The sequence below is a fragment of the Mesocricetus auratus genome, unplaced genomic scaffold (genome assembly GCF_017639785.1).
Source record: "Mesocricetus auratus isolate SY011 unplaced genomic scaffold, BCM_Maur_2.0 Super-Scaffold_100018, whole genome shotgun sequence".
NCBI classification, from domain to species: domain Eukaryota; kingdom Metazoa; phylum Chordata; class Mammalia; order Rodentia; family Cricetidae; genus Mesocricetus; species Mesocricetus auratus.
In genome coordinates, this window is record NW_024429199.1 from 26,046,107 (window position 1) to 26,073,346 (window position 27,240).

At 41.6% G+C, this 27,240-nt stretch overlaps 1 protein-coding gene across 2 annotated transcripts in view; it reads left to right on the plus strand.

The window, feature by feature from the left end:
- Window positions 1–26,616, plus strand: part of Pde7b (phosphodiesterase 7B) — a 307,639-nt gene extending 281,023 nt beyond the window's left edge. For both annotated transcript variants that reach the window (XM_040758205.1, XM_005065832.4), the window contains 5 exons: window positions 4,596–4,687; window positions 11,562–11,706; window positions 13,521–13,617; window positions 16,830–16,910; window positions 22,955–26,616. In XM_040758205.1, coding sequence (XP_040614139.1) covers window positions 4,596–4,687; window positions 11,562–11,706; window positions 13,521–13,617; window positions 16,830–16,910; window positions 22,955–23,169 — 630 coding nt within the window. In that variant the 3' untranslated portion in view covers window positions 23,170–26,616. The remainder of the gene's footprint in view (window positions 1–4,595; window positions 4,688–11,561; window positions 11,707–13,520; window positions 13,618–16,829; window positions 16,911–22,954) is intronic.
- Window positions 26,617–27,240: the final 624 nt, after the last annotated feature.

Here is a 27,240-nt window from a genome sequence, read left to right on the forward strand (position 1 = left end):
ATAAACATCTGGCATTAAGCTAAAATTCCAGGGACTGAGGAGATGGCTTAGTGGGTAAGAGTACTTGCTGTGTGAGCATAACGGCCTGAGTTTGTATCCCTAGAATCTATGTGAAAAGACAGTCATGGCAAAACATACCTGTAGCCCTAGCACTGGGGGTAGGAAGGAGGCCGAGACGGGAGGCTCTCTGGGACATGCTGACTACCAGCCTAGCCCCAGGCTCAAAGAGACAGTCTCAAGAGAACACTACAGAGAGCAATAAAGGTGGACATCACTGTCCTTCTCTGGCCTCTGCATGGGTGCAAGCATGGGCACACACATACATACACAGGCAATACATCACACACACACACAGTAATTAAACAAATTATAAAATTCTATGAGGAATGGAATGCAAACAAAAGTTCCAGGGCTGGTAGTGTAGCTCAAAAGTAGAGCATATGCCTAGTTTGCCATTCGAGAGGTCCTGGGTTCTAATCCCATAATCAAGAAAGGAAAGAAAATAGCAGTTACAGGGGTACAGCTTTGATTTGAAACTTCTGACTTAAATAATACATTATTCATGTGCTTTTTTCCCAGGAGAAATGAAGGGACATTAAAAGTAAATGGTATTTAGAGTCCCTGAAAACATTTAATATGCAAAGACAAGACATTAAAATGCTAATGTTTACAAATAAGCGAGACATACCTGGATGACTTTTACATCTTTAGACATCAATTCTGAAAAGCAAGGGCAAAATTAAGTCTAACTGTAGGTATTTGTGAGCTTATAGAGTTCTGGCTTCTGGGAGCTTAGATATGGCAACACAGAGGAAATCCTTGGGAGACAACAGGAAGCATACACACGGTCCAGGTATTAATACTGACAGGTGTGACTCAAAGATGCTCCTAGCCACTCACTAAGTGAGTGCCAGCCTCACACCCAGGGGAGGGAGCTGAGCGTTCATTGTATGTGAGCTAAGAACAGACCAGACCGGGGCTAAGTGAGGATTAAATAGGGTTAAATAGTGTGCTCGATCCAAAGACAGAGCTTGGTGTGCATCCTCTCTTTGCTGCCCTTCACTTCTTACCCCTTGAAGCCAGTGGAGTGGCCCTGGTTCCAACACCACCCTGACTGACCAAACTCTTGCTTGTGTAAGACTCTAACCATGCGATCCCAGACACCAGGGTTCCACTGGTGGGCTCCAAGGCTGCTCAGTGTCCTCTCGTTTCCTTGGAACTCCTATCCAAATATGCATTCACCAGGAAAGTCCCCAAGAATCCACAGATCACTAATGAAGACGTGAAGTCGGGCTGGCATTGAAAACAGTGCCTGAGGTCATCCCCCTGACACTTTTATTCCACTCAACAGAGATGTAGTGTCATTTGTCATTAGGTCTTGTTACACTTTTTGGCCCCTTGAACAACTCATGTGAGGTATCTCATGTCTCTATCTGCCTGAATGAGTCTGTCAAGTGAACTCATGAGCGACTGAACTAAATGTCACTGCCAGATTGAACATCGGTCACATCACGATAACATATCACTCTCTATGCTCACAAACTTTCACAATCAGGACAAATTAGTCTAGCATGTGACTACTAACAAACATTCTCTTGTGTTGAGTGTGGCCCATGCCCAAAAGTAAATAACAGGCCAGTGGAGGAAAGCAATAAAATTTCATCACTGGTTCACACATGGTCAAGTGGTAAATAGAAATAATGACTGCTAAGCAAGAGAGAGGAAATGCAGTATAACAGTCTCTCTAAGGATGGGCTTAAGGCATTTCCTCAAGAAGCTCATCACAACAGAGTCCTAGAGGGATTTAAGAAGCAAGAAGAGATGTGGTTTTAGGGGACCCTGAATTGTGTAACTCTTTTCATTCTATAAAAAAAAATGTTGAGGGTTCTCAGGCAGTAGTGGTGCACACCTTTAATCCTAGCACTTGGGAGGCAGAGGCAAGAGGATCTCTGTGTACTCAAGACCAGCCGAGTCTACAGAATGAGTTCCAGAACAGCCAGGACTCCAGGACTGTTACACAGAGGAAAAAAAGTAGAGGATTATATGAGTAGCTTTGATACAGAGTAGATCACTACAAGCAAGTAGCTTAACTCTCCCCCTGGCTTCCCTTCAGTGTCGATGTTAGTTTTGTTATTGTTTTGGTTTGCTTTTTGTTTGGGTTTTGGGGGGCTGTTGTTTGGTTTCATTTTGTTGTTTGTTTGCTTGTTTGTAGCTAGTTGTTTGGGGAAAGGAGGCTCAGTTGAGAAGATGCTTCCTTTAGCTTGACCCGTAGGCAGGTCTGGGGGCATTTTCTTGATTGGTGATTCATATGGAAGGGTCCAGCTCACTGGGGGCGGTGCCACCCCTGGACCGTGGTCCTACGTGGGCTAAGACAGTAGGCTGAGCAAGCCATCTTGAGCGAGCTAACCACAATGTTCTCCCACGGCCCCGCTACAGTTCCTGCCTCCGGGTTCTTGTTCTGACTTCCCTCAGTGGAGGACTGTAAGTTGTAAGATAAAATAAACGCTTTCCTCCCGGTTGCTTTTGGTCCTGGTCTTTATGGCAGTAAGAAGAAGCAACCTCTGACAACTATTCTCCTTGCTTCTGTCCCTTCATATATTGTTTTGAACTATGGTATAAAACTTACCATCTCAACCATTTTGAAGCATGTGACTCAGTGGTGTTAAGCACAGTTACAATGGTATGCAGCCACCATCACCAGAACATCTTGCAAAATTCCAATCCATTAAGCAGAAGTTCCCCATCCTCCTGCCCCTCCCACCCCTGGTCACCACCACTAAACTCTCTACAGCTGTCACTGCATAAGGTACCTCATGGGAATGGCACTGAACAGTTTTCTTTCACTTTTAAAGAAGGTTATATCTTATTTTTTTTTATAAATGTAAAATTGCTCTTAAAATACTACAGAGGCCAGGCTTGGTGGTACACACCTATAATCCAAGAACTCGGAAGGCTGAGCCAGGATGATGGATAGTTAGAGGCCAGCCTGGGCTAGATGTTAAGTCCAAGGACAGCCTTAAATTCTGTGACTCTATTTCAGAAGAAACAAAAACAGAAAAACTTACACTAACAGTAAGGGCAAGGAAGAAGCTAAACATAATAGACATTCACGAGAAGTGAAACTGTCAAGATAACTGAACAAGGGAGCAACTGTAGTCTGTGATTTCATCTCACAGACTTCACTACATGTCAGTATTCAGAGGGCCAAGATGTCTCCTTAGCCGGGCGGTGGTGGCGCACGCCTTTAATCCCAGCACCTGGGAGGCAGAGGCAGGCGGATCTCTGTGAGTTCGTGGCTGGGCTGGACAGATAGCCTCCAAAACAATACAGAGAAACCCTGTCTCATAAACACCAAAAAAAAAAAAAAAAAGATGTCTCCTTAACAGTGGTACTTAAACTTAAGTGCACATTAAAAAAAATTGTCACTAGGGTCTACAGAGATGGCTCAACAGGTAAGAGCTCATACTGTCTTTGGAGGATGCAAATTAGGTTCCTAGGACTCAAGTCCACTGGCTTACAACCACCTGTAACTCTAGCTCCTAGGGATCCAGTGCCCTCTTCTGCCATTCAAGGGTACCTGATCTTATGTGCAACAAAGGGATAGTCAGAAATAAAATCATTTTTAAAAAGAAATACCGATGGGTGGTAGTGGCACACACCTTTAATCCCAGCACTCGGGAGGCAAAAGCAGGCAGATCTCTGAGTTCGAGACCAGCCTGGTCTACAGAGCATGTTCCAGGACAAGCTCCAAAGCTACACAGAGAAACCCTGTCTCAGAAAAAAACAAGAGAGAGGGGAGGGGAGGGGAGGGGAGGGGAGGGAGGGAGAGAGGGGGGAGAAGGAAGGAAAGAAAGAAAGAAAGGAGGAAGGAAGGAAGGAAGGAAGGAAGGAAGGAAGGAAGGAAGGAAGGAAGGAAGGAAGGAAGGAAAGACCACTTGCCTAATAATCAAAATAATATCGAGTGGGACTTAGAATTCTGAATGTACTGCCAATGGCCATGGGAGTCTGGGTATAGAAAGTTCTTATAATCTAGCCGGGCATTGGTGGCGCACACCTTTAATCCCAGCACTCGGGAGGCAGAGGCAGGTGGATCTCTGTGAGTTCAAGGTCAGCCTGGTCTACAAAGCAAGTTCCAGGACAGCCTCCAAAGCAATACAGAGAACCCCTGGATGGAAAAAAAAGAGTTCTTATAATCTATGATCAGCATGGCAAATTAGACCTCTGCTCAGTTTGGTCAGACAGTCTTGGATGATGTGGTGACTGTAGTACCCTGACACCGTTGTTACTTGTTTTAACTGCCTCAATTTATTCTTCTACATGTAGGGTCACCTAAGTGAGCTGTGGGAAGCAGGGACAGGGGCTCATGTTATTTGGAACACAATTAGTCAACCTAGACTCAGGGCCCCCAAAGGACTGTACACTCCCTACCATCACTGCAGCCTGAGGGCAGAGCCATCGCCCTTATACTTGAGTTTTCTTTTCTGGTTGGACTCTGGCTGGAAAGAAATTCCTGGCTAGCCCCAAGGTGTGTTCAGCTGTGAAAGATCATTATCTAGCTCTGGCCTCCTTTGTACCTTTTGTTTTCTTTCTTCTAGAATATGTCTGTACTGGAGAATCACCACTGGCGATCTACAATTGGCATGCTTCGGGAATCAAGGCTTCTTGCTCACTTGCCAAAGGAAATGACGTAAGTGCTGTCGAGATGAAGCAGACTGATGTGCACACAGTAAAGATGAGTCAAGTTCTCCAGGGCATGCTGGGGACCCCTGGTGTGTCAGTAGCAGGGAGCCAGCTGCTGGTTGCCTGCCCTCCCTCGATTGTCCAGCAAGAGAGTCATTGTCAGGTACCACAACCAGAAACCAGACCGTCTCTGTGCACTCTGAAGGGGTCGCAGATGGTCTATGACTGAAAGTATGGTGAAAGGGTAATATACGGCTCTCCTTTCACACTCTTCAGCCACAAGGCTCTGCGCTGCCAAACTCCTGTCCCTTATGTTTGCAAACCGTCCTCCCGTTTAGATACAACGAATAAATATTTGTCAAGAAAGAACATAGGAATTTGAATGCTAGACTAAGGACTGGTCCAGTAACAGATCTTTGCCAATCTTGGGAGAAAGTAGGAGTGAGAAATACCTTTTTAAGCTGTGTGTAACTCGCGCCTGTATATATTTAGTTGTCTGAAAGCTGAGGCAGGAGGACCACTGTAGGACTGAGGGGAGCCTCGGCTACAAAGAAAAACTCCACTCCAAAAAATACATAAATAAAGCAATGTAAATTCAATGGATTGGTTAACTGAATTGACCTCAGCAATTTTTTTCCTTTTGGTTTTTGTTGGATTTTTTGTTGTTGTTGTTTGTTTTTGTTTGTTTTTTGTCATTGATTTGCTTAATGTCTTTTGGGTTTTTGTTGTCTTGATTTGGTTTTGTCCTTTTCTTCCCCCCAAGACAGGATTTCCCTGCATAGCCCTGGCTGTCCTGGAACTAACTCTGTAAATCTGGCTGGCCTTGAACTCAGGGATCCTCCTGCCTCTGCTTCCCAAGTGCTGGAATTAAAGATGTGCACCACCACACCCATCTGTCTTTTGCATTTTAAGCAGAAAATATTAATTTTCATAGTCTACTGTTTGTCAGTTTGACTCTTAATTATTTTCTTCATGGTCTCAACTTAGCCACCACAAATTCTGATCTCTTTCATGAAAATGGGGAGGGCCCACATTTTCATGGTGAGTAGCAAAAATTGATCATTGTGCCTTAAGAACATGTGGGAACTTGAGGTCCAGGTCAGGGTGGTGTGTATGCCAGAACACACATGTAACAGACTTTCTTCATCACCAGCCACCAAACTATGACATGGAGACTTATTATTAGTTATGAATGCTTGGCCACCAAACCATGACATGGAGACTTATTATTAGTTATGAATGCTTGGCCTTAGCTTATGCTTGTCACACCAACTCTTATAATTTAATTATAATGTAATTTAACCTGTTTCTCTTCATCTACATTTTGCCTCGGGGTTTCTTACCTTTCTTCCATTCTGTATGTCCTACTTTCCCTGCTTCTTCTCAGCTGCCTGGCTGGATCCAGGCATCTCCCTCTCTTTCTCCCTGTTCTCTCTTCTCTGGAGCCTAGACTCCTTCTCCTACTCATTTGCTTTACCTGCCAGCCCCACCTATCCCTCTACTGCCTAGCTATTGGCTGTTCAGCTTTTTATTAGACCAATCAGGCGCCTTAAGCAAGTAAGGCAAAACAAATGCAATGCATGTTTACATAGTTAAACAAATGAAGCACAAACAAATGTAACACCCCTTTACAGAGTTAAAGTAATATTCTGCAACATAAACAACTGTAACACACCTGTACAGAGTTAAAGTAATATTCCACAACAGACAGGAAGTATGTTCTGCATTGAGTGGTGTGCTGCCATAAGACAGGCAGCATGCTCTGAGCTTATAAGTTTTTTCCTGGACCTCTGATACCATTTCATACTCATTTGAACCATAATGAAGTTGTCATGTTTGAAGAACAAAACAGTAGACAGAATATGAACAGGTTCGTATAGTTCAAAGAAGAAAAACAAAAGTACCGGTGACCCCATCAGTGAGGAATAGTCAATGTTAACCTATCAGCTATATCTTCTTTCAGTATTTTTCAGTACAGCTATATTTTAACAAAATGCAAGACACACGTGCAGGTTTCATGTGTTGTTCTTTTTAAGTTTTTGGTGTTTTGTTTTGTTTGGATGTGTGTGCTTGTCTTTATGTGCTCCATATGCATTCAGGTCCCCTCAGAGGCCGGAAGAGGGTATATTAACTGGAGCTGGAGTTACAAGCACTTGTGAGCCATGCGGTGTGGGTGCTAGGAACCAAACTCAGGTCCTCTGCAAGAGCACCAAGTGCACTTTACCACTGAGCATCTCTCCATCCCTTCTTTTCAGATTGTTTTAAGACAGGCTCTCATTCTGTAACCCAGCCTGCCTCAAGTGCACATCAATTCTCCTGCCTCTGTCTCTCTAGTGGTGAGATTACAGGCATTCGTCACCACATCTGGCTTATATTAATTTTTCCTAACAGTGTTCATTTACTATAAAGGCTTTCCTCTATATCATCCAATGTGTGATTTAAAGTTACTGTGTTGACTGTTTGTCAATATTGTATCCAAGTAGATGTATTTATTCACTATTGCTCAAAAATTAGGTGGTTTCCAAATTATTTCATTATAGATACAACTTTTGTTTTTATACTGAAAGTCAAATAAAAAGGCTTACATTGTATTTGAGATACTATTACATCAATATCTATCTGATGAAAGTAGTTATAGAGTAGTTCTCAGTGAGTTCTCAAGGTGCCCATTAGATGTTTTGATTCTACTTTTACTTGTAGTTTGTTTCAGTCTTGAAAATATTTGCTCATATCTGACATCTGTGGGTGCTGCCAAAAAGCCATAACATGAATAAGGCATGATTTTGAAGTGAAGGATTTTTGTCTCTGGGAAAACAGGATTTAGTAGTGTAGTAAAGAAATATGTAAATTAAAATAAAAAATGATTAAAAAAAAAAAAAAAAAAAAAAAAAAAGAAATATGATCAGCCGGGCGGTGGCGGAGCATGCCTTTAATCCCAGCACTCGGGAGGCAGAGGCAGGTGGATCTCTGTGAGTTCGAGGCCAGGCTGGACCGACAGCCTCCAAAACAATACAGAGAAAACCTGTCTCGTAAAAAAAAAAGAAAAAAGAAATATGATCAAATCTTTCTTTAAGTTGAATGCCAGATTATATACAGCTCCATGCATTCCATCTGAAAAACTGGCAGGAGTCATAGTTATCATTGAAAAATGGAATTGTAAATATACCAAAATATTATTTTTCCAGAAATCTTGAAATCTAAATGTATATATTCTTTCAAAACTATGATACTCTGAATAAGGGTTCTTTTTTGTATATTCTTTTTTATTATTAATTTTTTTGTTTGTTTGTTTTTTTGATTTTTTAAAAATTTTTATTTATTTGTGACATGAAACTTAATGAAATAGAACACCATGCTTTCAGTAACAGCATGGATAAGAGTGATGTTTCTTGTGCGCTAGAAATCTTTTTTTTTCTCTGACCCTTTATTTTTTATTTTATTTTATTTTATTTTTTTATGTAGACTGAGCAAGTTTTATTTAGTAATATACATATATTGCAATAACACACACATATATACATATGAAATATACCTTGTTTCTTATCTAAATTTAAACTGGAAAATAAAATATAAAAAAAATAAAAATAAAAATTATGTAGACTTTGTGAAAAGAAAAAAAATTAAAAAAAGAAAAAAAGAGAAAAAAATAAAGTTTACATTTAAATTTTTTTCTTTTATTTTTGAGATTGTAACATATTGCATCTTACCTCTCTCAAAGACTAACCAATGTGCCCCTCTATACCCTTTTAAAAATTCATGGCCTCTTTCTTAATTTTTATTATTAATTTTTTAAAGTTTAAATTTACATTAGAAACATGGTTGGTTCACAACTGAATAAGCGTTCTTGTTACATATCATTACATTGCTTTTCCAAGAAGCTATACCTTCCTGTGTTGCCATTGATGACATTAATGAGTTACAAGAAAATCTGCCAATGAACTATCTCCCAAATTGAGCTGTATCTTTTATTGTATTTGTAAGTATTTATAAGTTTTCACATATATGTTTGAACACACACATGCAATGAGAACATAAAGGAGCTTCTTGTTCAATCACCATGAGCCATTTACTTAAGTTGACATTGAAAATATATTTATTACTCATTGGTATATACTTTAGAGACCATATTTTTGCTATTTTCCCATTTTCGTCACTGTAATTCATTTGTAAGAACCCTGTGTTATGTATAGTAACCTTTTTTATATAGTGTAAATATTACTTGAAGTTGTCTTTCCGTTTGACCCAGGAAACAATTCTAATTATAATGTCATGTTTCTGGCTATAAGCCTAATAACTGCTCAGTTTTAAAGGCATATAAAGTTGAAAAATATAAAGAAAAGGGGAATCAAGCATAATTCTACCTTACATATAACTTACTATTACCATAGAGACCACACTTTACATTCATTGCATCCTATTTTTTATGCAATAAAACATAAATAACACTTTTGCATATCAATAAATATACCATTTAACAGCTGCATGGCATGAATGCAGCAGCTACAATCTCTTACTCATGAATTCTTTTCCTCCCTAAGATGTTTTGTTATTATAAGTAATAAGATAAGCTTCTTTATATCACATATCTTCCTAGTTAAGCCTTGATAACATGTTAATATAAATTTGTAGATGAGCTTTAATCACCTCATTTCCACCATCAAATGATTTTTACACTAATTTCTCAGTTTCTCCCTAGACACACTGTATTAATGTATGACTTGTAAATCAGAGATGAACATACACCATGATCCAGCCATTTCATTCCTGGTTATGCACCCAAGATAATCTTCTGTACCTGTGTAACTGAAAATACAGAAGCATGTTTATTGAGCATTTTTATAGTAGTTAAAAACTAGAAGCAGGGGGCTGGAGAGATGGCTCAGAGGTTAAGAGCATTGACTGCTTTTCCAGAGGTCCTGAGTTCAATTCCCAGCAACAACATGGTGTCTCACAATCATCTGTAATGAGATCTTGTGTCCTCTTCTGGCCTGCAGACATACATGCAGGCAAAATACTGTGTATATTAATAAATAAATATTTTAAAAACTGGAAGCAACTTAATTGACCTTCAAAAATAGAAAAATAGATAAATCAGAGTACATTATTATAACAGGATATAACATAATAATGAAATTATGTACTAGGGCCTACATGTCAACACAGATGAATCTCAAACATAATTTCAAGCCTAAAAGACAGGGCATGAGCCAGACATAGTGACATACTATTGAAATTTCAGCATTTGGGAGGTGGAGGCAGGAGTACCATAAGATCAAGGTCAGCCTCACTAAATAGTAAGTTAGGCCTTACCTGGACTATATGAAACCCTGTCTCAAAATAACAACAACAGAGGCACCATGCTCTATTCAATGACCCTACACCCATGTACGAACTGGCAGCGCCAACTGGACTCAAGTTAACCAAAAAAGGGGGCATGAAATTGAGAGGAAGGTAGGTCAGGTGAAGGGACCTGGGAAGAGCTGAAGGGTAAGGACTAGGGGAGGATTTGGTGAAAACACATTGTACACATGTATGAAATTCTCAAAGGATAATAATATGGTTAAAAATAAATAGTACAAAGCCTACCACATAAGGGTAGAGGCAAGTTGTATATACTACATACATTACATACTATATATTACAATACAGTATATTATACTATATACCATATCTAATATAATGTATATAATATATACTATAAAACAAAGTTTGAAAGTGGCTAAAATTAAAGCATTTTATTAAACACATATGGTGGCAAAATTATTGCAAGTAGACAAAACACAATAAAATAAAGAGCAAGAGGGTGGTTGCAGCATACTTGCTGGAGAAGGAGGGCGTGGTCGAGGCAGTGGGATCTCCCAGGACACTGGCAACGTTCTTTGACTGAGTGGTGATGACAAAGTTATCTTGACTCATTAAATGGCACAGTCATTCTCAATGCACCCTGCTTCAGCACATCCCATTACTAAAGGTGAACTTTAAACAGTCACTGATCAGCCCCCCCTTCTGATTCACTTCACCATGAGAAACAAAGCTGTCACCTGCACTGTTTTGTGAAATGTCCCATTTCTTCTGTTTCGCCTGAACACGCATGTGTCTCTTGCCTGTTGGCTTACAATGGTGTCTTAATGACCTGGTTTTGCCTTTAAATTCTACTGTCTCTTTCAGGCCTGTCTATTTTGTGTTGTTACTCATTCCATTCCATAGCACCGTCAGCACTGTTGTCTTCCAAATTATGACCAGTGGGCTGGAAGGATGACTCATTGTTTAACAGCACTTCCTGTTCATCCAGAGGGCAGGAGTTCAGGTCCCAGCACCCACATCAAGCAGCTCACAAACACCTGTGACTTCAGCTCCAGGGAATCCAAAGCCCTCTTTAGCCACTGTGGGTCCTGTCGTGCATGTGGTGATGACACACAGACAGAGACACATGCACACACATACACATAGTAAGAAATAGAACATTAAGACTGTTGCGGCCACCTTTTCTTTCTCCGTGACCATCTTATTGTTTGAGCTACTTTAAACTCTCAAAAGGCACAACCCAAAATCCTATGATTTTTCCAAGTCTTTTTATGTCCCCCTTAAAGCATGCTTTACTTTTACTCTTTCAAATCCACGTACCCCCCCCAAGGCAAACATGGGAATGTGTAATGAACACAACTTCATTCACCTGAGGTTTCAGTCTCTCTGTGCAGCTGTGTCACACTGCTGTCCAAGGACAGAAGACTTGCTCTCAGGCTGTGAGGGACAGGGTACTGAGTGATTAAAAAAAAAATTAAAGGCTAAAATGGCAAGCCACATGATGGTGAGAGAATCGATCATCCTGAGTGGGATTTGCTTTGTGAGTGTGTGTTTCTCTTTTGTTCTTGTGGATGCAGGCAGGATATTGAACAGCAGCTGGGATCCCTGATCTTAGCCACAGACATCAACAGACAGAATGAGTTTCTCACTCGCCTAAAAGCTCACCTCCATAATAAAGACTTGAGACTGGAGAATGTACAGGACAGACACTTTATGCTTCAGGTAAGCAACAAAACCCATCAGCCTGGCCAAGTGACAAGACTTAGGGATGCACAATGATTTTAGCACATTTGAAAAGACGCTATAATGCATGGTAAAACTAGAGTAGTGACCTACTTTATTAAAAGCTTGGAAAGATATGCAGCTGTTAGGTGCTTTCCAAACAAGCAAAATCAAGGCTTCAAAAAGTGGAAAATCTTATTTTTCTTTGTTTGGTAGTTGCCTCATCACAAAATAACTACGATGGAATGTTGTATGTCTCAGTAAGTGTAGAAACCTTTGTCTTAGTTAATTTTCTATTGCTGTAAGGAGATACCAATGACCAAGTACATTTAAAGAAGAAAACATTCCATTAGAGGTTTGATTCTTTTTTCAGAGGGTGATTCCATAAAATTGTGGTAGGGAGCCTGGTAACATGCACAGGGATGGTGCTGGAGCAATAGCTGAGAGCTTACATGTTGAGGAAACAGTAGCAAGGCAAAGAGAGACAAAGAGAGCTAAATGGGAATGGCCTGGACTTTTGAAACCTCAAAGCCCATCCATAGTGGCATACCTCCTCCAACAAAGCCACACCTCCTAATCCTTCCCAAGCAGTTCCATTATATGAGCCCATGGGGGCCATGCTCATTCAAACCACTGCACCTTTGTATAGATGTGGACGCTGAGGTTACCTAGACAGACCAACTTTACCCAGAGACTGAACCCTAGTCATTTTGTTCCAAGCCTTCACATTGTAGCTACACAGAGTATTCCATCCATACCATGAAGTACCCTATTTTCAGCTGTAGAGCTATACTCCCCACTTCTTTCTAAACCAGTATCTATAACCTAAGTACTTAAAGATCAGTACCCAAGTACTCAAAGATGAGCCATATGTTGACGTAAGTAACTCAGACCAACTTGTAACTGAAACATTTGACCCTGCATGGCAAAAAAAAAGTCTTGTTAACTCAAAGGAATCTTTAAAATCCTTAAAAGGACATCTGCGCCTTACCTATGCCAACATGTGACCTGGTGCCCCCACTAACCAAAGGAGACAAATGGGTTTATACCTTAGTGTCATCCGAGGCTCTCCCAGGTCCCACGCTCCTGTCCACGCCGATATAAGGAACTGTGTCACAGCATTGAACATTGCTAGTGGGCAGGTCTCCTGACAGCTAGTTGTTAGTTGTTACTAGTCGTTAGTCAGGAGAACCTACTTGTCTGGGAATTCAAAATAACTCTCCTAGGATCATCACAGCTGGCAAAACCTGACAGACACCTCAGATCTAGGGCCATGTATGGCAGGCAACCCAAGGAGCCCGGACTTAGACAAGCAAACACAACACTCCTGGGTTTATTATGACTTAGTACCTTGGCTAGCAGTCAGAGTTTACTTACAGTAACACAGACATGTAAATGCAAACACCATTTAGGAGATGTATGGAGACTGTCAAAGTAAGAGTGACTTTCAAATGATTGTACTTGAGTCTGGCCAGATCCCCGAGGCAACCTGCCTCAGAGGGGTGGAAGGACAAATGAACCAGACCGGGGCTTTCATTGGCCTGCCCACCCGAAGTCTTCTCCAGGAAGCTCTGTGTCCTCAGATGGCGGCTCGTCTCCCCTCGCTGTTAGAAAGTGGGAGCTCTGAATGAAGGGTTTTGTGCAGTTGTGAATAACAGCTGTTTCCTGGGGAGGCATGTCAGGGAGGCTCCCTATAAATATGGGCTTGGTACAGTGAGACAGACAGGCAGACCTAGCAGCCCCTCTGACTTGGGGTACACTTGCAACTGAAAAGACACCTCCTGATTCTCTCTCCCTGCCCTGTCCCTTGGCAGATCGCTCTGAAATGTGCTGACATTTGCAATCCTTGTCGGATCTGGGAGATGAGCAAGCAGTGGAGTGAAAGGGTCTGTGAAGAATTCTACAGGCAAGGTTAGTAGATCCCACAGTCAAGGCTTTCTTTCCCCTTCTCCTTTTGGGCAATTATCCTAATAAAACAGGAATGCCTAATCTGTCATGACATTTGTTCTTTCGTTAACTCTGATTATCCTTAACCTTTTTTTAAACTATCTTGTGAGCCATCCAACCCTTTCATGGAAAAGAAAATTTTAAATAAATATCACTGACTGACTATGTAAACAGGTAATAACAAGACATGATACAATGAATGAAAGCAAGGTACACACAGCAATATACATACATGAACATATACATGTATATGTGTGTGTATGTATGTATGTATGTATGTATGTATGTATGTATGATGGACAGCTTGATTTTTGCCCTCACCTTCCTTTTAATGAACTGAACACAGCCCAAATGCTAAGCACTGTTTGGAGGCCAATGTCTTCCATTCTGACAGGATTTAGAACCTTCTTGTATACCTTCTTTTCGGGTTCTTAAAGTTCCCAATGAAACAGGTCAAAGTTAGCCAAGAATTGAGTTAAACAATTTAATATAGTTTCAACAATAACAAATGTGGATTCTTCTGTGAAAAGACAAATGGCCCTAAGGTAGGGCATAATTTGTCAAATACTGCTGGCCTTTAGAAGGCAGGCTGTTAATTAGTAAGGAGAATCTCGACTTTGGGTGGGATGGAGGCCTTTGAACACAGCCTTGTTTTTTCAGGCTGAGTTTCAACATTTGGGATGTTTGTTCAGGCATCAGCAGTGCCCTCATGCTAGTGACAGGATCAGGTTTAAGAGGCCAAGGACAAATACAGCTTAAAGTGTGCCACAAACCAGCTCTGTGGGGAGATCAAACAGCAACAGTGAGCCTTTTGGGACAATGTCCACTGAAAGATGTGTCGACGACACAGTGATGGTTCCAAAGACAGAAGACAAAGGACAATGGTTGAGTACACATGGAGCCAGAAGGCTCTGCTCACGGTCACACTCTAGGAATTAAAATGCTCGTGTAACTCCTATGGCTCTGGAATTTCACGTGCCTACAGCATGAGTCATTAGACGTTAAAAACTCAGTTCTAGTTGACCAAGACGTAAAATCTCCACTGAGGTCAGAACAAAAGGAAGCACAATGAAGCTGGAGAGCAGAGAGTTTTTAGAGTGTGCAGGGTGGGTACTTACATCACTGTGTGATATATAAACTATTGAAGTAGCAGTGGGAGAGAAGGCTAGGACCACAGTGTTGAACATCAAGGTTCTTCTCTGCCCCACTTGCTTTTAATTCAATCATGTGTTGTGGTTGGTGTCAGTTGACATCTAAACCTTTAATTTGCTCATCTGACACTTTATTTAGACTCTAAGCAACTTGGGGCAAGGATCATATCACTTGGGCAGACATGGAGTTCTGAATCATAGCTGTTAACTAAGAGGAACTAACAGCACCGAGCAATAAGGTGACCTATAATGTTTCTCAGATGTATGTATGCAGCACAATAGTACAGAAAGACCTAGAATGTTTGCCACTGTAATCACCCCAGAGGACCTTTCACACACACTCCATGTCTCCTGGCAGACAAAGGAACTGAGGAACAGACCTGCCCTTTTCCAGCTAATAGCCTTGCCGTCTGGTAGAAGTCTAGACTCTGCTCGTCCAAATTACCTTCTAACTTTGTAGGAATGACTTCCATCGTCTTGATTGATCTGATTCCAGATTTCACTTAGGGATCTGGACTCATGCCAACTCATCTCACCCTGCCCCTGGCAGTCAGGCTTCTACCAACAGCTCTAGATAATTGTCTCTTTTGCTGCTGTTGTCACTATTGCTTTTGTTGCTGTTGTTGGGAGATGGGGCCACGATATATAACAGAGGCTGATCTCAAAATCACAGTCCTCTTACCTCAGGTTCTAGAATGTGGGGGTTGTGAGCATGGGCCACTAGGCACAGCTAGGACAAACACATTATTTTAAACAAAGAAAAATCCTTTAAATTCAGGTTTCAGACACAGGGGAGAAGAAAATGGTAGCCTATGAATTAGGAAAATGTCAGATCCTCAGGACAGAGAGTCTCCCTACTCTCTGGCCCTCAAGAATTTAAGAAAGAATTTCTCTACAATTGTGAATATGGATTGAGATCGCAATTCGCCTAGTTTTTCAAAAAGTTTTATTGAGTGTCCACCTCTAACTTTGTGCAACCCTGAGTAAAACTTGTTTTTATGTAAATAATTCCACACAGAGGATGTTACAATCACCACAAAGGAATACAGCTGGCTTACACTGTCTACCTCCCAAATGCTAATCAGCAACATTCCAGAGAAAAGAGACTGTTTGCTTTTCTTTTACTGCTTTCTACATGGACCAGTAGAACTCCTGAAGAATACAAGTGTTTCACACTTGTCTGTTGAGAAAGAGAAAGAATAAACCAGTCTCACAGGAAGACATGTAATGATAGAGACCTGTCATGGAAGGTTCACTGCAGACAATGGGGATTGATCTGGGTTTTGAAGGACATGTGTGGTCCTCCAGTTTCTAATATGATATCTCTGAGGTCCATGTGGTTAGCTAATTTTTAATTAATTATCATGTAAAAAAATGAAAATTTTAGTTCCTAGTGTGTTGGACACATTTAAGGAGTTCCCAGAACAGAGTGGGCCAAAAGCATTTCCGTCAATGAAAATGGCAAAAGCACCTGCCACCAAGCCTGACAAAGCAAGTTCGATTCCCAGACTTGACATGGTGAAAGGAGAGAGTCTCCTCCTAATGGTTGTGCCCTACCTCCTCTACTCAAGCATCAAGCACACACACAGACACACACACACACACACACACACACAGAGACAGAGAGAGAGACAGAAACAGACACACAGAGACATGCAGACACATACACACAGATATAGAGACAGAGACAGACAGACAGAGGGAGAGAGAGACAGTCAGTCAGACAGACAGACACACACACACACACACACACACACACACAGAGTAAATAGATGTGATTTTTTTTAAGTTTGTCCTGCTTTCAGAGTACACCTACTCAAATGAGCCACTGTCAATGATCATTGATGCCCTGTTGTTTTTACTCTCTTAGACACGCTCTAAGAGCCAGTGGTCCTAAAGGGTTCATGGTGATTCCAGGGGAAGAAACAGTAACCCCAAGAATAATTTTCTCCAACAGGGTCATTAAAACTGTTGATGCACATTCTATGAACTCTGAATTGCCATGTGTTTCTTCTTTCTCCTTAGGTGACCTTGAACAGAAATTTGAACTGGAAATCAGTCCTCTTTGTAATCAACAGAAAGATTCAATCCCTAGCATACAAATTGGTGAGTTGAAATCTGTGTTTATCTAAAATGAATAGCTTGGCACATCTACAGGAATCACAAAACGATGATGATGATGATGATGATGATAACAGCAACAACACAACCTTCCAGAGATCTAAATGCCTGGGCCAAGCAAAGACTTTAATCATGACTGATCTTTTAGATAATTCTCAATTGAGAAATTAAAACAATTAAGGTGTGGGTTTGTTATAGACTCTTAACTACCTTAATATTAAGTTACAGTATTAACCTTATGATTTAGGCTAGAATAAGAATCAAGAGCGGCCCTGTAGTACACACCTAGAATCCAAGCCATTAAGATCACAAATTCAAATCCAGTATAGACTAATAGCAAATTCAAAGCCAGACTGAGCTGCATAGTAAGGCCCAGTCTAAAAAGCTCAGAAGGTAGCCCAGAAGGACCGTGCTTGCAGACAATGAGCAAGGCTCTGGATCCATCCTGAGCAGTACAAAAAGAACAGGAGCCATGGGCTGGAGCAATGTCTTGGTTTGTAAAGTGTTTGCCAGGCAAACTCCAGATTCACTAAGAGACCATCTCAAAAGATACAGAGCAGTGGGTGGGGAGATGACTCAGTCAGTCATGTGCCTGCCTCACAGGTACACAAGCATGAAGACCTAAGCTTAGATCCCCAGAACCTACATAAGAACCAGACACAGAAGCCAGGAATGAGGAGTGTCAAAGACAAAATGATCCCTGAAGCTCATTGGCCAGCCTTCCCAGCTGAATTAATAAGCTTCAGGTTGTGTTGAAGACCCTGTCTCAAAAGTGGAGGCTGGATAAATGGCTCAGGAGTGAAGAGCATGTGACAGTTCTTGCAGTGGACCTGAGTTTGGTCGTTAGCACCTGTGTCCAGTGGCCCCACAATTACCTCTGTGGGCACATGCATTCACGTGCTAATACCCAAACACAGACACACATACATACATGTAAATTAAAATAAAACATACATTTTTAAATTTTTTTAAAATAATTATTTTTAAAAAATAAAGGTGGAGGACAATCTTTGAAAAACACTCAATCTACCTCTGGCTTCCACATGCACAAATGCACAAAATATACATATATGTACACACATAACATGCACATATGCTCACATATGCATGCATACATGTGTACACATGCACACACAAGTAAACACACACGCATGCAAAACACATGCACACATGCATACATTAATGCACACACATGCATCCACACAAACACAAATACATGCACACATGCACATACATGCAAAACACATGTACACACATGCACATACCAAAGATAAATAATAGTAATAAAGGAGAGAGCAACTGGCAAAGACACCCATCATTGACTTCTGGATTCTAACTGTGTGCACACATAGTGTACACATACATGCATATATGCAGCCAAGTGCACACGAAAACACACCACATATACAAACAATAGACTCTAAGTCAAATTAATTAGCCATTTACAATCTCTTCAGAGTACCCTTCCCAAGTAAGTTAAGTGCCTTAGCATCCTTTCAATGTCAATGTAGGTCCCTACTCTTTATCCACAACAATTACTTCCAAGGGCCTGTTCCCTAGACCTAAGATCCTAGAGTCCTGCTGTCCCCTTGTGGCCACATGTCAGTGTTTCTCCTCTCTCTACTTTAAAACCTATTTCAGTCATGTTCTCATAAAACCATACCTTCTTTCAAGGGTCAATCGTGGTAAACTGTTAAGTATGTTTTCAATGCATCCAGAAGGGTTATTACTTTATCTAAGCACATTACACATAAGATCTTCATGGAAATCAAATGGCAAAATTTTACTTCCTCACTTGAGTGAAGGAATTTTTTTGCTCTACATCTTAAACCACTAATTCCATCTCTATGTAAAGTTAGCCTTACTTCTCCTGGAAGTGCTTCCATTGAAACCAAACAAAACTCCATGTTTGGCATCTAGCTGTTCCCAGCTTTGCACCTGTTCCCACAGACTCCAAGCAAGCCATAGGGTTGCGAGTCTCAAACTCAGTGCCTTGGCATTGGGAAGGAGAGGGACATCTGCAAAGATTAGCTGAAAATGAGAGCCTGTTAGAATGTCCTGCTGACAATCATGGAGAGAGGGGGAGAGAAGGAAGGGAGGGAGGGAGGGAGAGAGAGAGAGAAAAAAAAGGAAGTAGGGAGCAACTCAGAAACCAATAACAGAGAGGCAGCTTCAGCTTCCTTGAGTCCAGTCCTGCTTTTTGCTTTAGTTATGAGGTTTATAGGTATAGTTCCTAATTCTGAGACTCCCTATATTAAACTCAGGGTAGAAAGACTCTTGTCGGGTTACTGTTTTGAGTGACACTTTGAGTCACACATTTCCCAAATAAAAACCTTTACACTGTTAAGTATACAGCCTAGATCTGGAAGACAGGGCTGATTTCAGAGTTCTGTCCTGTTGTTGTCATGAGAACACATGTATTCTGTGTCATCATGTGCCCTGGTTTAAAGACTAGTAATACATGGTTACCATAGATACTGCCTCGAAAATGGAATGAGTATTGAATGAAAGGGGAACTCCCATGACTACTACATGAGAATAACAACAATAAAGAGAAAGGGAAGACGATTATAAAGCAACACTCAGTTCATAAATCTTTCCCTGCTACACATCTGCCAGCTCTTACAGGTCCAGGTCAGGAAGTGTGACAAGGTAAGCCAGGCTAAATTGGGAAAAAGCTAAACAGATAAAGGAGCTAACAGATGCTGCGAGCTCTAGTTCACACCCACATCCCCCTTCTTCCATGGCATCCTATAATATGTAGCTATTTCCTGTCTTCAGAATCCCCCAGACTTAAGTGTCCATTTCTCATCTTCTTCTTGTTGTGTATGGCTACTGTGTTGATCAATAGAGAAGAAGCCTATTATAACCTTTTATTTTCCTTTATTTTTGAAAATCCCATACATGTATGCAATGAAATACGATCATACCTGCCCCTTATCTCCCCTCCATCACACACATACCAACTTCATATCTTTTATTATTTTATGACCAGTTAGTGCTGCCCATATGTGCATGGCTGTGGAACCATTCACTGAAGCCTGGGAAACCTACCAGTGCTTCTATCCTTAATAAAAAATTATTCTCCCTGTCCCAGCAACTATCCACTGCCAAACGCAACTCATATGAGTATGGCCTAAAGATCACCTACCCATCTCTGCACAGATTTCACCCGGCTTGACTTTGTATAGATCTTGTGTGGGTATCCATGGCTGCTGAGTTCATGGTTTGTGGTAGCCATGTCATGTCCAGAAGATGGCATCTCCCAGCACCTCCCCTATCCTGATTTTTACATTCTTTTTGTGTCCTATCCCACAATCCTCCCTGCGCCCTGGGGTGAGAGAATGGGCTAATATAGATGTCTTTCTCATTTACTGTTGAGGACTCGGTCTCTTGGTCTTAGCACTTTGACTATGCCTTTCTCCACTGACTGCTGTCTACTGCAGAAGGAAGCTTCTCTCACCAAGGTCTAGAACAGCCCAGACCTACCAATATGAACACAAATATTCAGAAGACAATTTGACAGTATGAACATTAGCAAAACAATAAGTTCTACCCTAGGGCCCATGACCTCTGTAGCCATGAGCTTTTGATTAGGATTGCAATACCAAACAAGAAATTCTTTCTGTGGAACAGGCCTCAAATCCAATCAGAAAGCAGTTAGCTAACTCATAGTTTGCATGCCACTGGTGTGCTGGAAGGCACATCTTGTGTAGCAGGTCATCACAGCAAGGAGGGTCCGGCACTGGGTAAAAACATCAATCTCATTTCTCCAAAGCAGCCTGCATAATACCTTCGGGCGCACTAAAAGCTAGCCATCAAGGAAGAAGTTTCCCGGTTAGTTTGAGGTTTCTCTGAATCTCACATCCAAATCGTGTATCTTTAGCAATAGAGGCTTCCATGTAGTTGTAGTGGGTAACCATGAGCAACGGCAATAACCCACAGGGTTCCAGAGACCTCTGGGTCATAGGACGGTATTCCAGGCCTTCCACTGCAATTTTCATCTAACAACCCATGTCTTCTGAGAGAGGCAGTGCCCACCAATTCAGAGAAATTCCATTCAAACTCTCCCTTTTTTAAAGTTGTATTTTGAAATTAGACTGCTAACCAATGGGTTTCCACGACACTTTTTCATATACCATTAGTTCTGGCTAAGACATCCACTATCCCGTTCCTTTGTTCCATCTCCCTAAAAGATGCTCAGTGGTGAAAGTGTGTCTAGAGCAATCTCTATCTCTCTCTTTCCTATTCCAACTCAAAATGAGATATTCCTGAGTCTTAGTTAGGGCTTATTTTCTGTAGAGTAGTTCATACTCGCCCAAAAGGAAGTAACATCCCCACACAATCCTATAGATCCCACCAGAGATCTATAGGAAGACAAAAAGGAAACGGGTTTCCTTCGACCTGTGTCCCTATAGAGCCACCATGGCTCCCTTCCCTTCCCACCACACCAGAAGGACAACATTACCCTGGAATTGCCTCTGGTTTGTGCTGGTTTCCTGTGAAGGGTAACATCAGGGAGGAAGGAGTTGAAATTCTTTTAATGTTGGATCTGTAACTGTTCTACCTAGGAGTGGCACTTTCTAAAATTCACACTTTGAATTTTAGAAGACTATCATTTTTTCATTTTTTTAAAAAATGTCAAATATCTAAATTCAAGAGAAGCAAGTACCAGTGGAAAGCTTCAATGCTGACTCTCTAATCGCCTAATTAGGATGATGTAATCAGACATAAAACCACTGGCCCAAGAGTCTTTAGTGGGTTTGGGTCATCTCAATGAGACAGCACGCAGTTTAAGACATCTTTCCCATAAGATAACTCCGAAATGCACAATAACATTTTGCATTGCTGCCTCCTTCCCCCATCACCCTAGAATTGCCACAGGCCAGATGTCTGCCGTTTGTCCAACAAAATCATCAGACCGTCTTATAGTTCGTTTGCTTGTAAATATAGAGGGTTAGTTGCTGGAAAAATTATTACACACACTCACAAAAAAATTCTGTTTCCTCATGCTTCCATTTCAAGGAAGTACAAAGAAGCCTAAATAAATCCAAGTTTATGATAATTCCAGATACTCCACACTATACAAAATGTTATCTGTTTGAGAGATCATGTTTAATGTGGAAAATACATTAACAATGAGACAGGATTAGACCACAATGAGTGTTTGATGATTAAAAGAACAAATACTTTATCTGGACGTCAGTGTAGAATCCCGTATCCTCAGCACTCTGGGGGTTGAGACAGGAGGGTCAAGATGAGTTCAAGACCAGCCAAGGCTGCATAATGAAACCCTGTCAGGAAGGGGGTTTGGAGAAACTAGGAAGTCTAACATCAAACAGTCGTCTGCAGTCACTAAAGCAGAATTTCTTTTTGCAGATAAAAATCTCTATCAACGGGTTGGGCATGTGCCAAGTACTAGGTTCAGTCCTTCAATCCTAGCTAGCACTGTTTTTTTTTTTTTTTTAATCTGTGTTATCCGTGCGTGTTTAGAGCTGGGTGTGCTGGCATATGCCTATAATCTCAGCATCCAAGAGGTAAAGGCAAGAGGCAAGCCTAAGCTACATAGCAAGACCTTGTTTAAAAAAAAAATTAATTAAAAACAAAACACCACACATTCCTGGTGTTGCTTCCATTTTTGTTTTCTCCCCCTCTCCACCTGCCTTCCCTGGTTCCACACGCTTTTTTTTTTCTTTTTTGTCTCTCTCTCCCTCCTTCCCTCTCTCCTTCCCTCCCTCCCTTCCTCCCTCCCTCTCTCCAGCTAATGTTCATTATCGGGAGCTTTAACCGCTTAACTTGTGATAAGCCATTTGCCACAAAAATGCAGCGGGCCTGTTTAGTATTTAGTTCCTTTTCCCAAATGTGGAGGCTGAAGTACGAAGCGTTTAAGTGGGAGCCACCAAACAAAGGGGAGTGACCCTATCTTGTTTGCCCACCTGTCCCTGGCCGCGTGCACTTGGGGTCTCAGTCATGTTTGTGAAGGCCGGATCCCCTTGTGATAACCTCGCCTGTGGCCTTGCGTGTTGCAGGTTTCATGACTTACATCGTGGAGCCGCTCTTCCGGGAATGGGCCCGGTTCACCGGGAACAGCACCCTGTCGGAGAACATGCTAAGCCACCTCGCGCACAACAAAGCCCAGTGGAAGAGCCTGCTGTCCAAGCAGCACAGACGCAGGGGCAGCGGCCAGGACTCCGCGGCCCCCACGTCTGAGACCCTGGAGCAGACGGAAGGCGCCACGCCCTAAGACAGCCCGGTCTGCAGGAGCAAGGCCATCCGACGGCCCTCACCACAAACCCACCACCCTGGGCTTCGAGTGCCACCCGCCTGCCATTGCCGCCTCCCTTCGTTGATCCAAGTGTACAGAAGCCATCGTCAACTCAGCATTAGCTGCCGAAAGGAGCGGCTTCATCCTGTCCCCGGAGCTCGGGACAACTGCCCCAACGGAAAAGACCAGGAGTAAGAAAGAGGTGCTTCTGCCGGGTCCCCCTCTGGCCGGCCCTTGGTCACACTGACTGGCAGTGGCTCCTAAGTCCAGAGCATTTTAGGGTTCATCGTCTGACTGCTGACCTGCATGACAACACCAGCATACTTGGAACTGCAAGATTGGTCTTAAGTGCCAGAGCACAAACACGAGAGAGAGAGAAAGTACCTTCTATTTTAATAATAATTATTATTATAAAATAATAATGAATCTTTTTAACTTTTATATTTCATGCACCAGACAATGGGTCTAAAACTTTGGACTAAGATTACTCAGTGTACCCAAACCTGAAAAGGGGGTTCATTGTTTTGCTATTGACTCTATGCCACTTTTAGTCAGAGAATTGGCATCTTGGTGATTTATGAAACCATGTCTCCCCCCTCCCATCTGGTGGAAGGTGCTGTACAGTTCATTCCTTTGCACCGCTAGCCACTCTGTCTTTTACGGATTCAGTGACCTGTTTATATTCACATGTACATTTTCTGTAAATACCAAACGCTACTGATTCCCATGCCAAAATACACGAGTATTATGGGATTGCTACCTGTATAAACAATGGCACTGTGAACAGAATACTATTAGTTTTAATACAAGAGAATGCATTTGTAAATATGGTATAGAGTTTATTAATATACTGTTGTTCGCAGACAAAGGCCTTAACTTTAAACATCTTCCCTCTTCCCAAAGTTGCCCAGCCTAAATCTTTACAGATATCTTTCTGAACTGCCTGTCCCCAATGGCCATCTTTCTGCTTTCCTGCTAAGGTCACAAGTCAAAACTGATTGTCGTCTTGGAGAGAACTTTTTTTGGGGGGGTGGGGACTTCTCATGCATTCCTCTTGAGACCATAGTTTTTAGTCTATGGCACCAAGTATGGTTTCCTCAGAATAATGACACCCTCTCAGCAAGATGGAAGTCATTTTCCAGTGCAGTAATATTGCACACTGTTTTAACAAGCCGGCCGATAAGCTTGTGTTTATGTGACTTCTGTTATGGAACACGGGGTGCATCAACCTCCCAGGAGACAGAGCAGGTCTCAAAAGCCTTGTATGACCCTGCCATCTAACCATCAGGAACTCCCTGCTCCCACGCCACACAGTTGTCTGCTATGGCTACAATACCAAAGTCCCTTTGGTCCATGGTTGATTGGTGTGCATTTCTTTGGTGTTGATAGTAACTGGAGATTTCTTTTTTTTTTCCTATAGCTTCATGTGAACAACCACCCAACTACTTAGCTGAATTTAACATTATTTAAGTAAAGAAGCTGCTTCAGTTTTATAAGAGACTTTGTGGTTGATTAGGCTGTAACCAGCAGAGTCAGCTTGGGATCTTGTTGCTGTTCTTCTGTAGACACTTGGCTGTAAAATCTAGTGTGTTCCGGCATTCTTACACAGACAGACTCTGTGTTGAACCTTTTCTTTGTAAGTTGTAGCATAACTAATTTAGATGGGAACTGCCAGTGCCCCTTCCTCTCTACCTAACGTGTAGTGGGAGACGGAGTATTTCTGCCATGATCAAGCCGCCTTCTCAAGCTGATGGAGACAGCTAGCTCTCTAATTGCAACTGATGTGGGTCTTCCGGTTTCTCCTAATAATACAAGTGAAATGTTAAAAGCTTGACTGGCCTGGATTGTGTCCTTACAGAGAGATTGGGGCTTGCAGACTTAAGGTTTTGGAGGGAATTGGAAAGTTGATTATATTTTCATTGAAGTAGGCAAGATTGTCAGAGTGGCAGCGCTAAAGGTGTGACGAGCTTATGAAATGGGTGGATGATATGTTGAAATTCCTGATGGGGGTAAGAAGGTAGGCTGTGCAAACTTAACACTAACTGTTGTTTTCTGCAGCAGCTATGAACTGACTCATGTTTCTTAGCTGCTATGCTATTCTGATGCTCTGAGTGACGTGTTTCTTAGTTGCTATGGTTTCTGAAACTCGGAGCTTAAGCACGGCCTCAAGCAAGAAGGATGGATACAGCAGATAGATTCCTGCTTCAAACCCTCCCTTTTGGGGGCTGTAGTAGCCTGGCTTTATGCATATGAGATCAAATCAAGGAAATCAATTGCTCAGGATGACAAAACGGAAATAGTAAAGAAAACATTGTTTTTAGTCCACGAAATCTCTACCTTGAGTTGAGGAACTAGAGTTTGCTTAAGTTATAATTATATTGTGATTTAATTAGGATGGGGCATTCTTAGTAGTTCCAGGTTTAGAGGGGAAATGTTTTCATGTTGCAAGTTAGTCTTAAAGTGGGGTTAACAAACAAACTACCAAATATCCAATGGTTAAGACAGAAGCATAATGAAAATCAGAAGTGGGACATGACTCATTAATGACACATAAATGACACTTAGATGCACCTTCCTTTCTCTACTGTCTAGAATGACATAAATGACACATAGATGCACCTTCCTTTTTCTACTGTCTAGAACTTCTTGAGCTCCACATTTGTTGGCAAAAACTAAAATAAATAATAACTGTGAAAACTCTTCTTTTTGCCTGCTAATGGCTCTCTTGGAATAATTTAATACAAGTTGTCCAATTAGTAGTGGAGACATGACTCTTGATCCATGTACCACTATAACTTTCCAGTCTTAATCTGCTAGCCCACCTAGCTCATGTTTAATGAAGAACTCAAAGAACTATGTTTTAGCCAGCCAAAGTCAAGATCTCAGAGAGAGAGAGAGAGAGAGAGAGAGAGAGAGAGAGAGAGAGAGAGAGAGAGAGAGAGAGAGAACATGAATACATACATTACTGCATTACTGTCAGGCATGATAATCAGAACCTACCCTTTTTTGCAGTCATTGAATAAACAGTCAGACTTGATACGTGAAACCCTGCCAACCCATAGTTCTCTGTTAGGTTAAATAAAAACTAGCTATTTCTCCCTCTCCCCCTTACTGCTTACAGCTTCCCACAAAGGGCCTTGGAGCAATCTGCAAACCTGTCTTCTGACAGTCCTTCCTCTAAAACACAATTTTGTGACCTTTTGTGTTGAGTCAGACATGCTCACTGACTTCCATTGGGTTATGAGCTTGTATCTCACTGTATCCTCATGCTTTGTTCTTTTAAGAGCCCATACAACTGTGTCATCTTGTGTACACATGTAAAGTTTGAAAAAAAACTTGTGAGTTTTGCTCAAAATGTGACCTAAATATTCATTGGCATGTCAATCCAGATGAACACTCAAAAATAAAGATAATTTCTTTAAAAGATCACAGTATTTAAAATATCCTGATTCTCCCCCCCCCTCCCAAGTAACACATCACTAGCCTACCAAATGGGGATGCTCCTGTTAGGAAATAGTCAAAGTGCATGATTGTAAACATGATCTGTGTGACTCCTTCCCCCGGGGGCTGAAAAAATATCTATCCAGATAAAGACATCATTTACTCCTCATCTATCACCAAGTGAGGGAAGCAGGCTATATATACGTAGGTTCTGCGTTTTGCCAGGATCCTCTATTTTTCTGATTTATATTTCTCAGGTGCACATACGAGTGAGGACAAATAAAGCCAACCATTATATATGTAGTCTCCATACCCATCCTATTATTATGATTGTTGTTCAGAATCCCACTGATTCCTGAATGCCTCCCCACGTGAACACAAAACTGCTTTTCAATTGTGGATGTCTCCAGCATAAAGTCAAGACCAAAGGAGAGAGCAGAGTGACATCACGTGGAGATCAGACGTGATCTGCGCAAGTGTGGAAACCAGGATGAAGCTGTCAAGTAGGTGAAACGTGAGCAAATGAAGTGTAACTCAATACTGGCTGAGGAGCTGCGACACACCTGAAGCTGTGAGGCATACCAGTGTCTAGAAGGACTGCATCCTTCC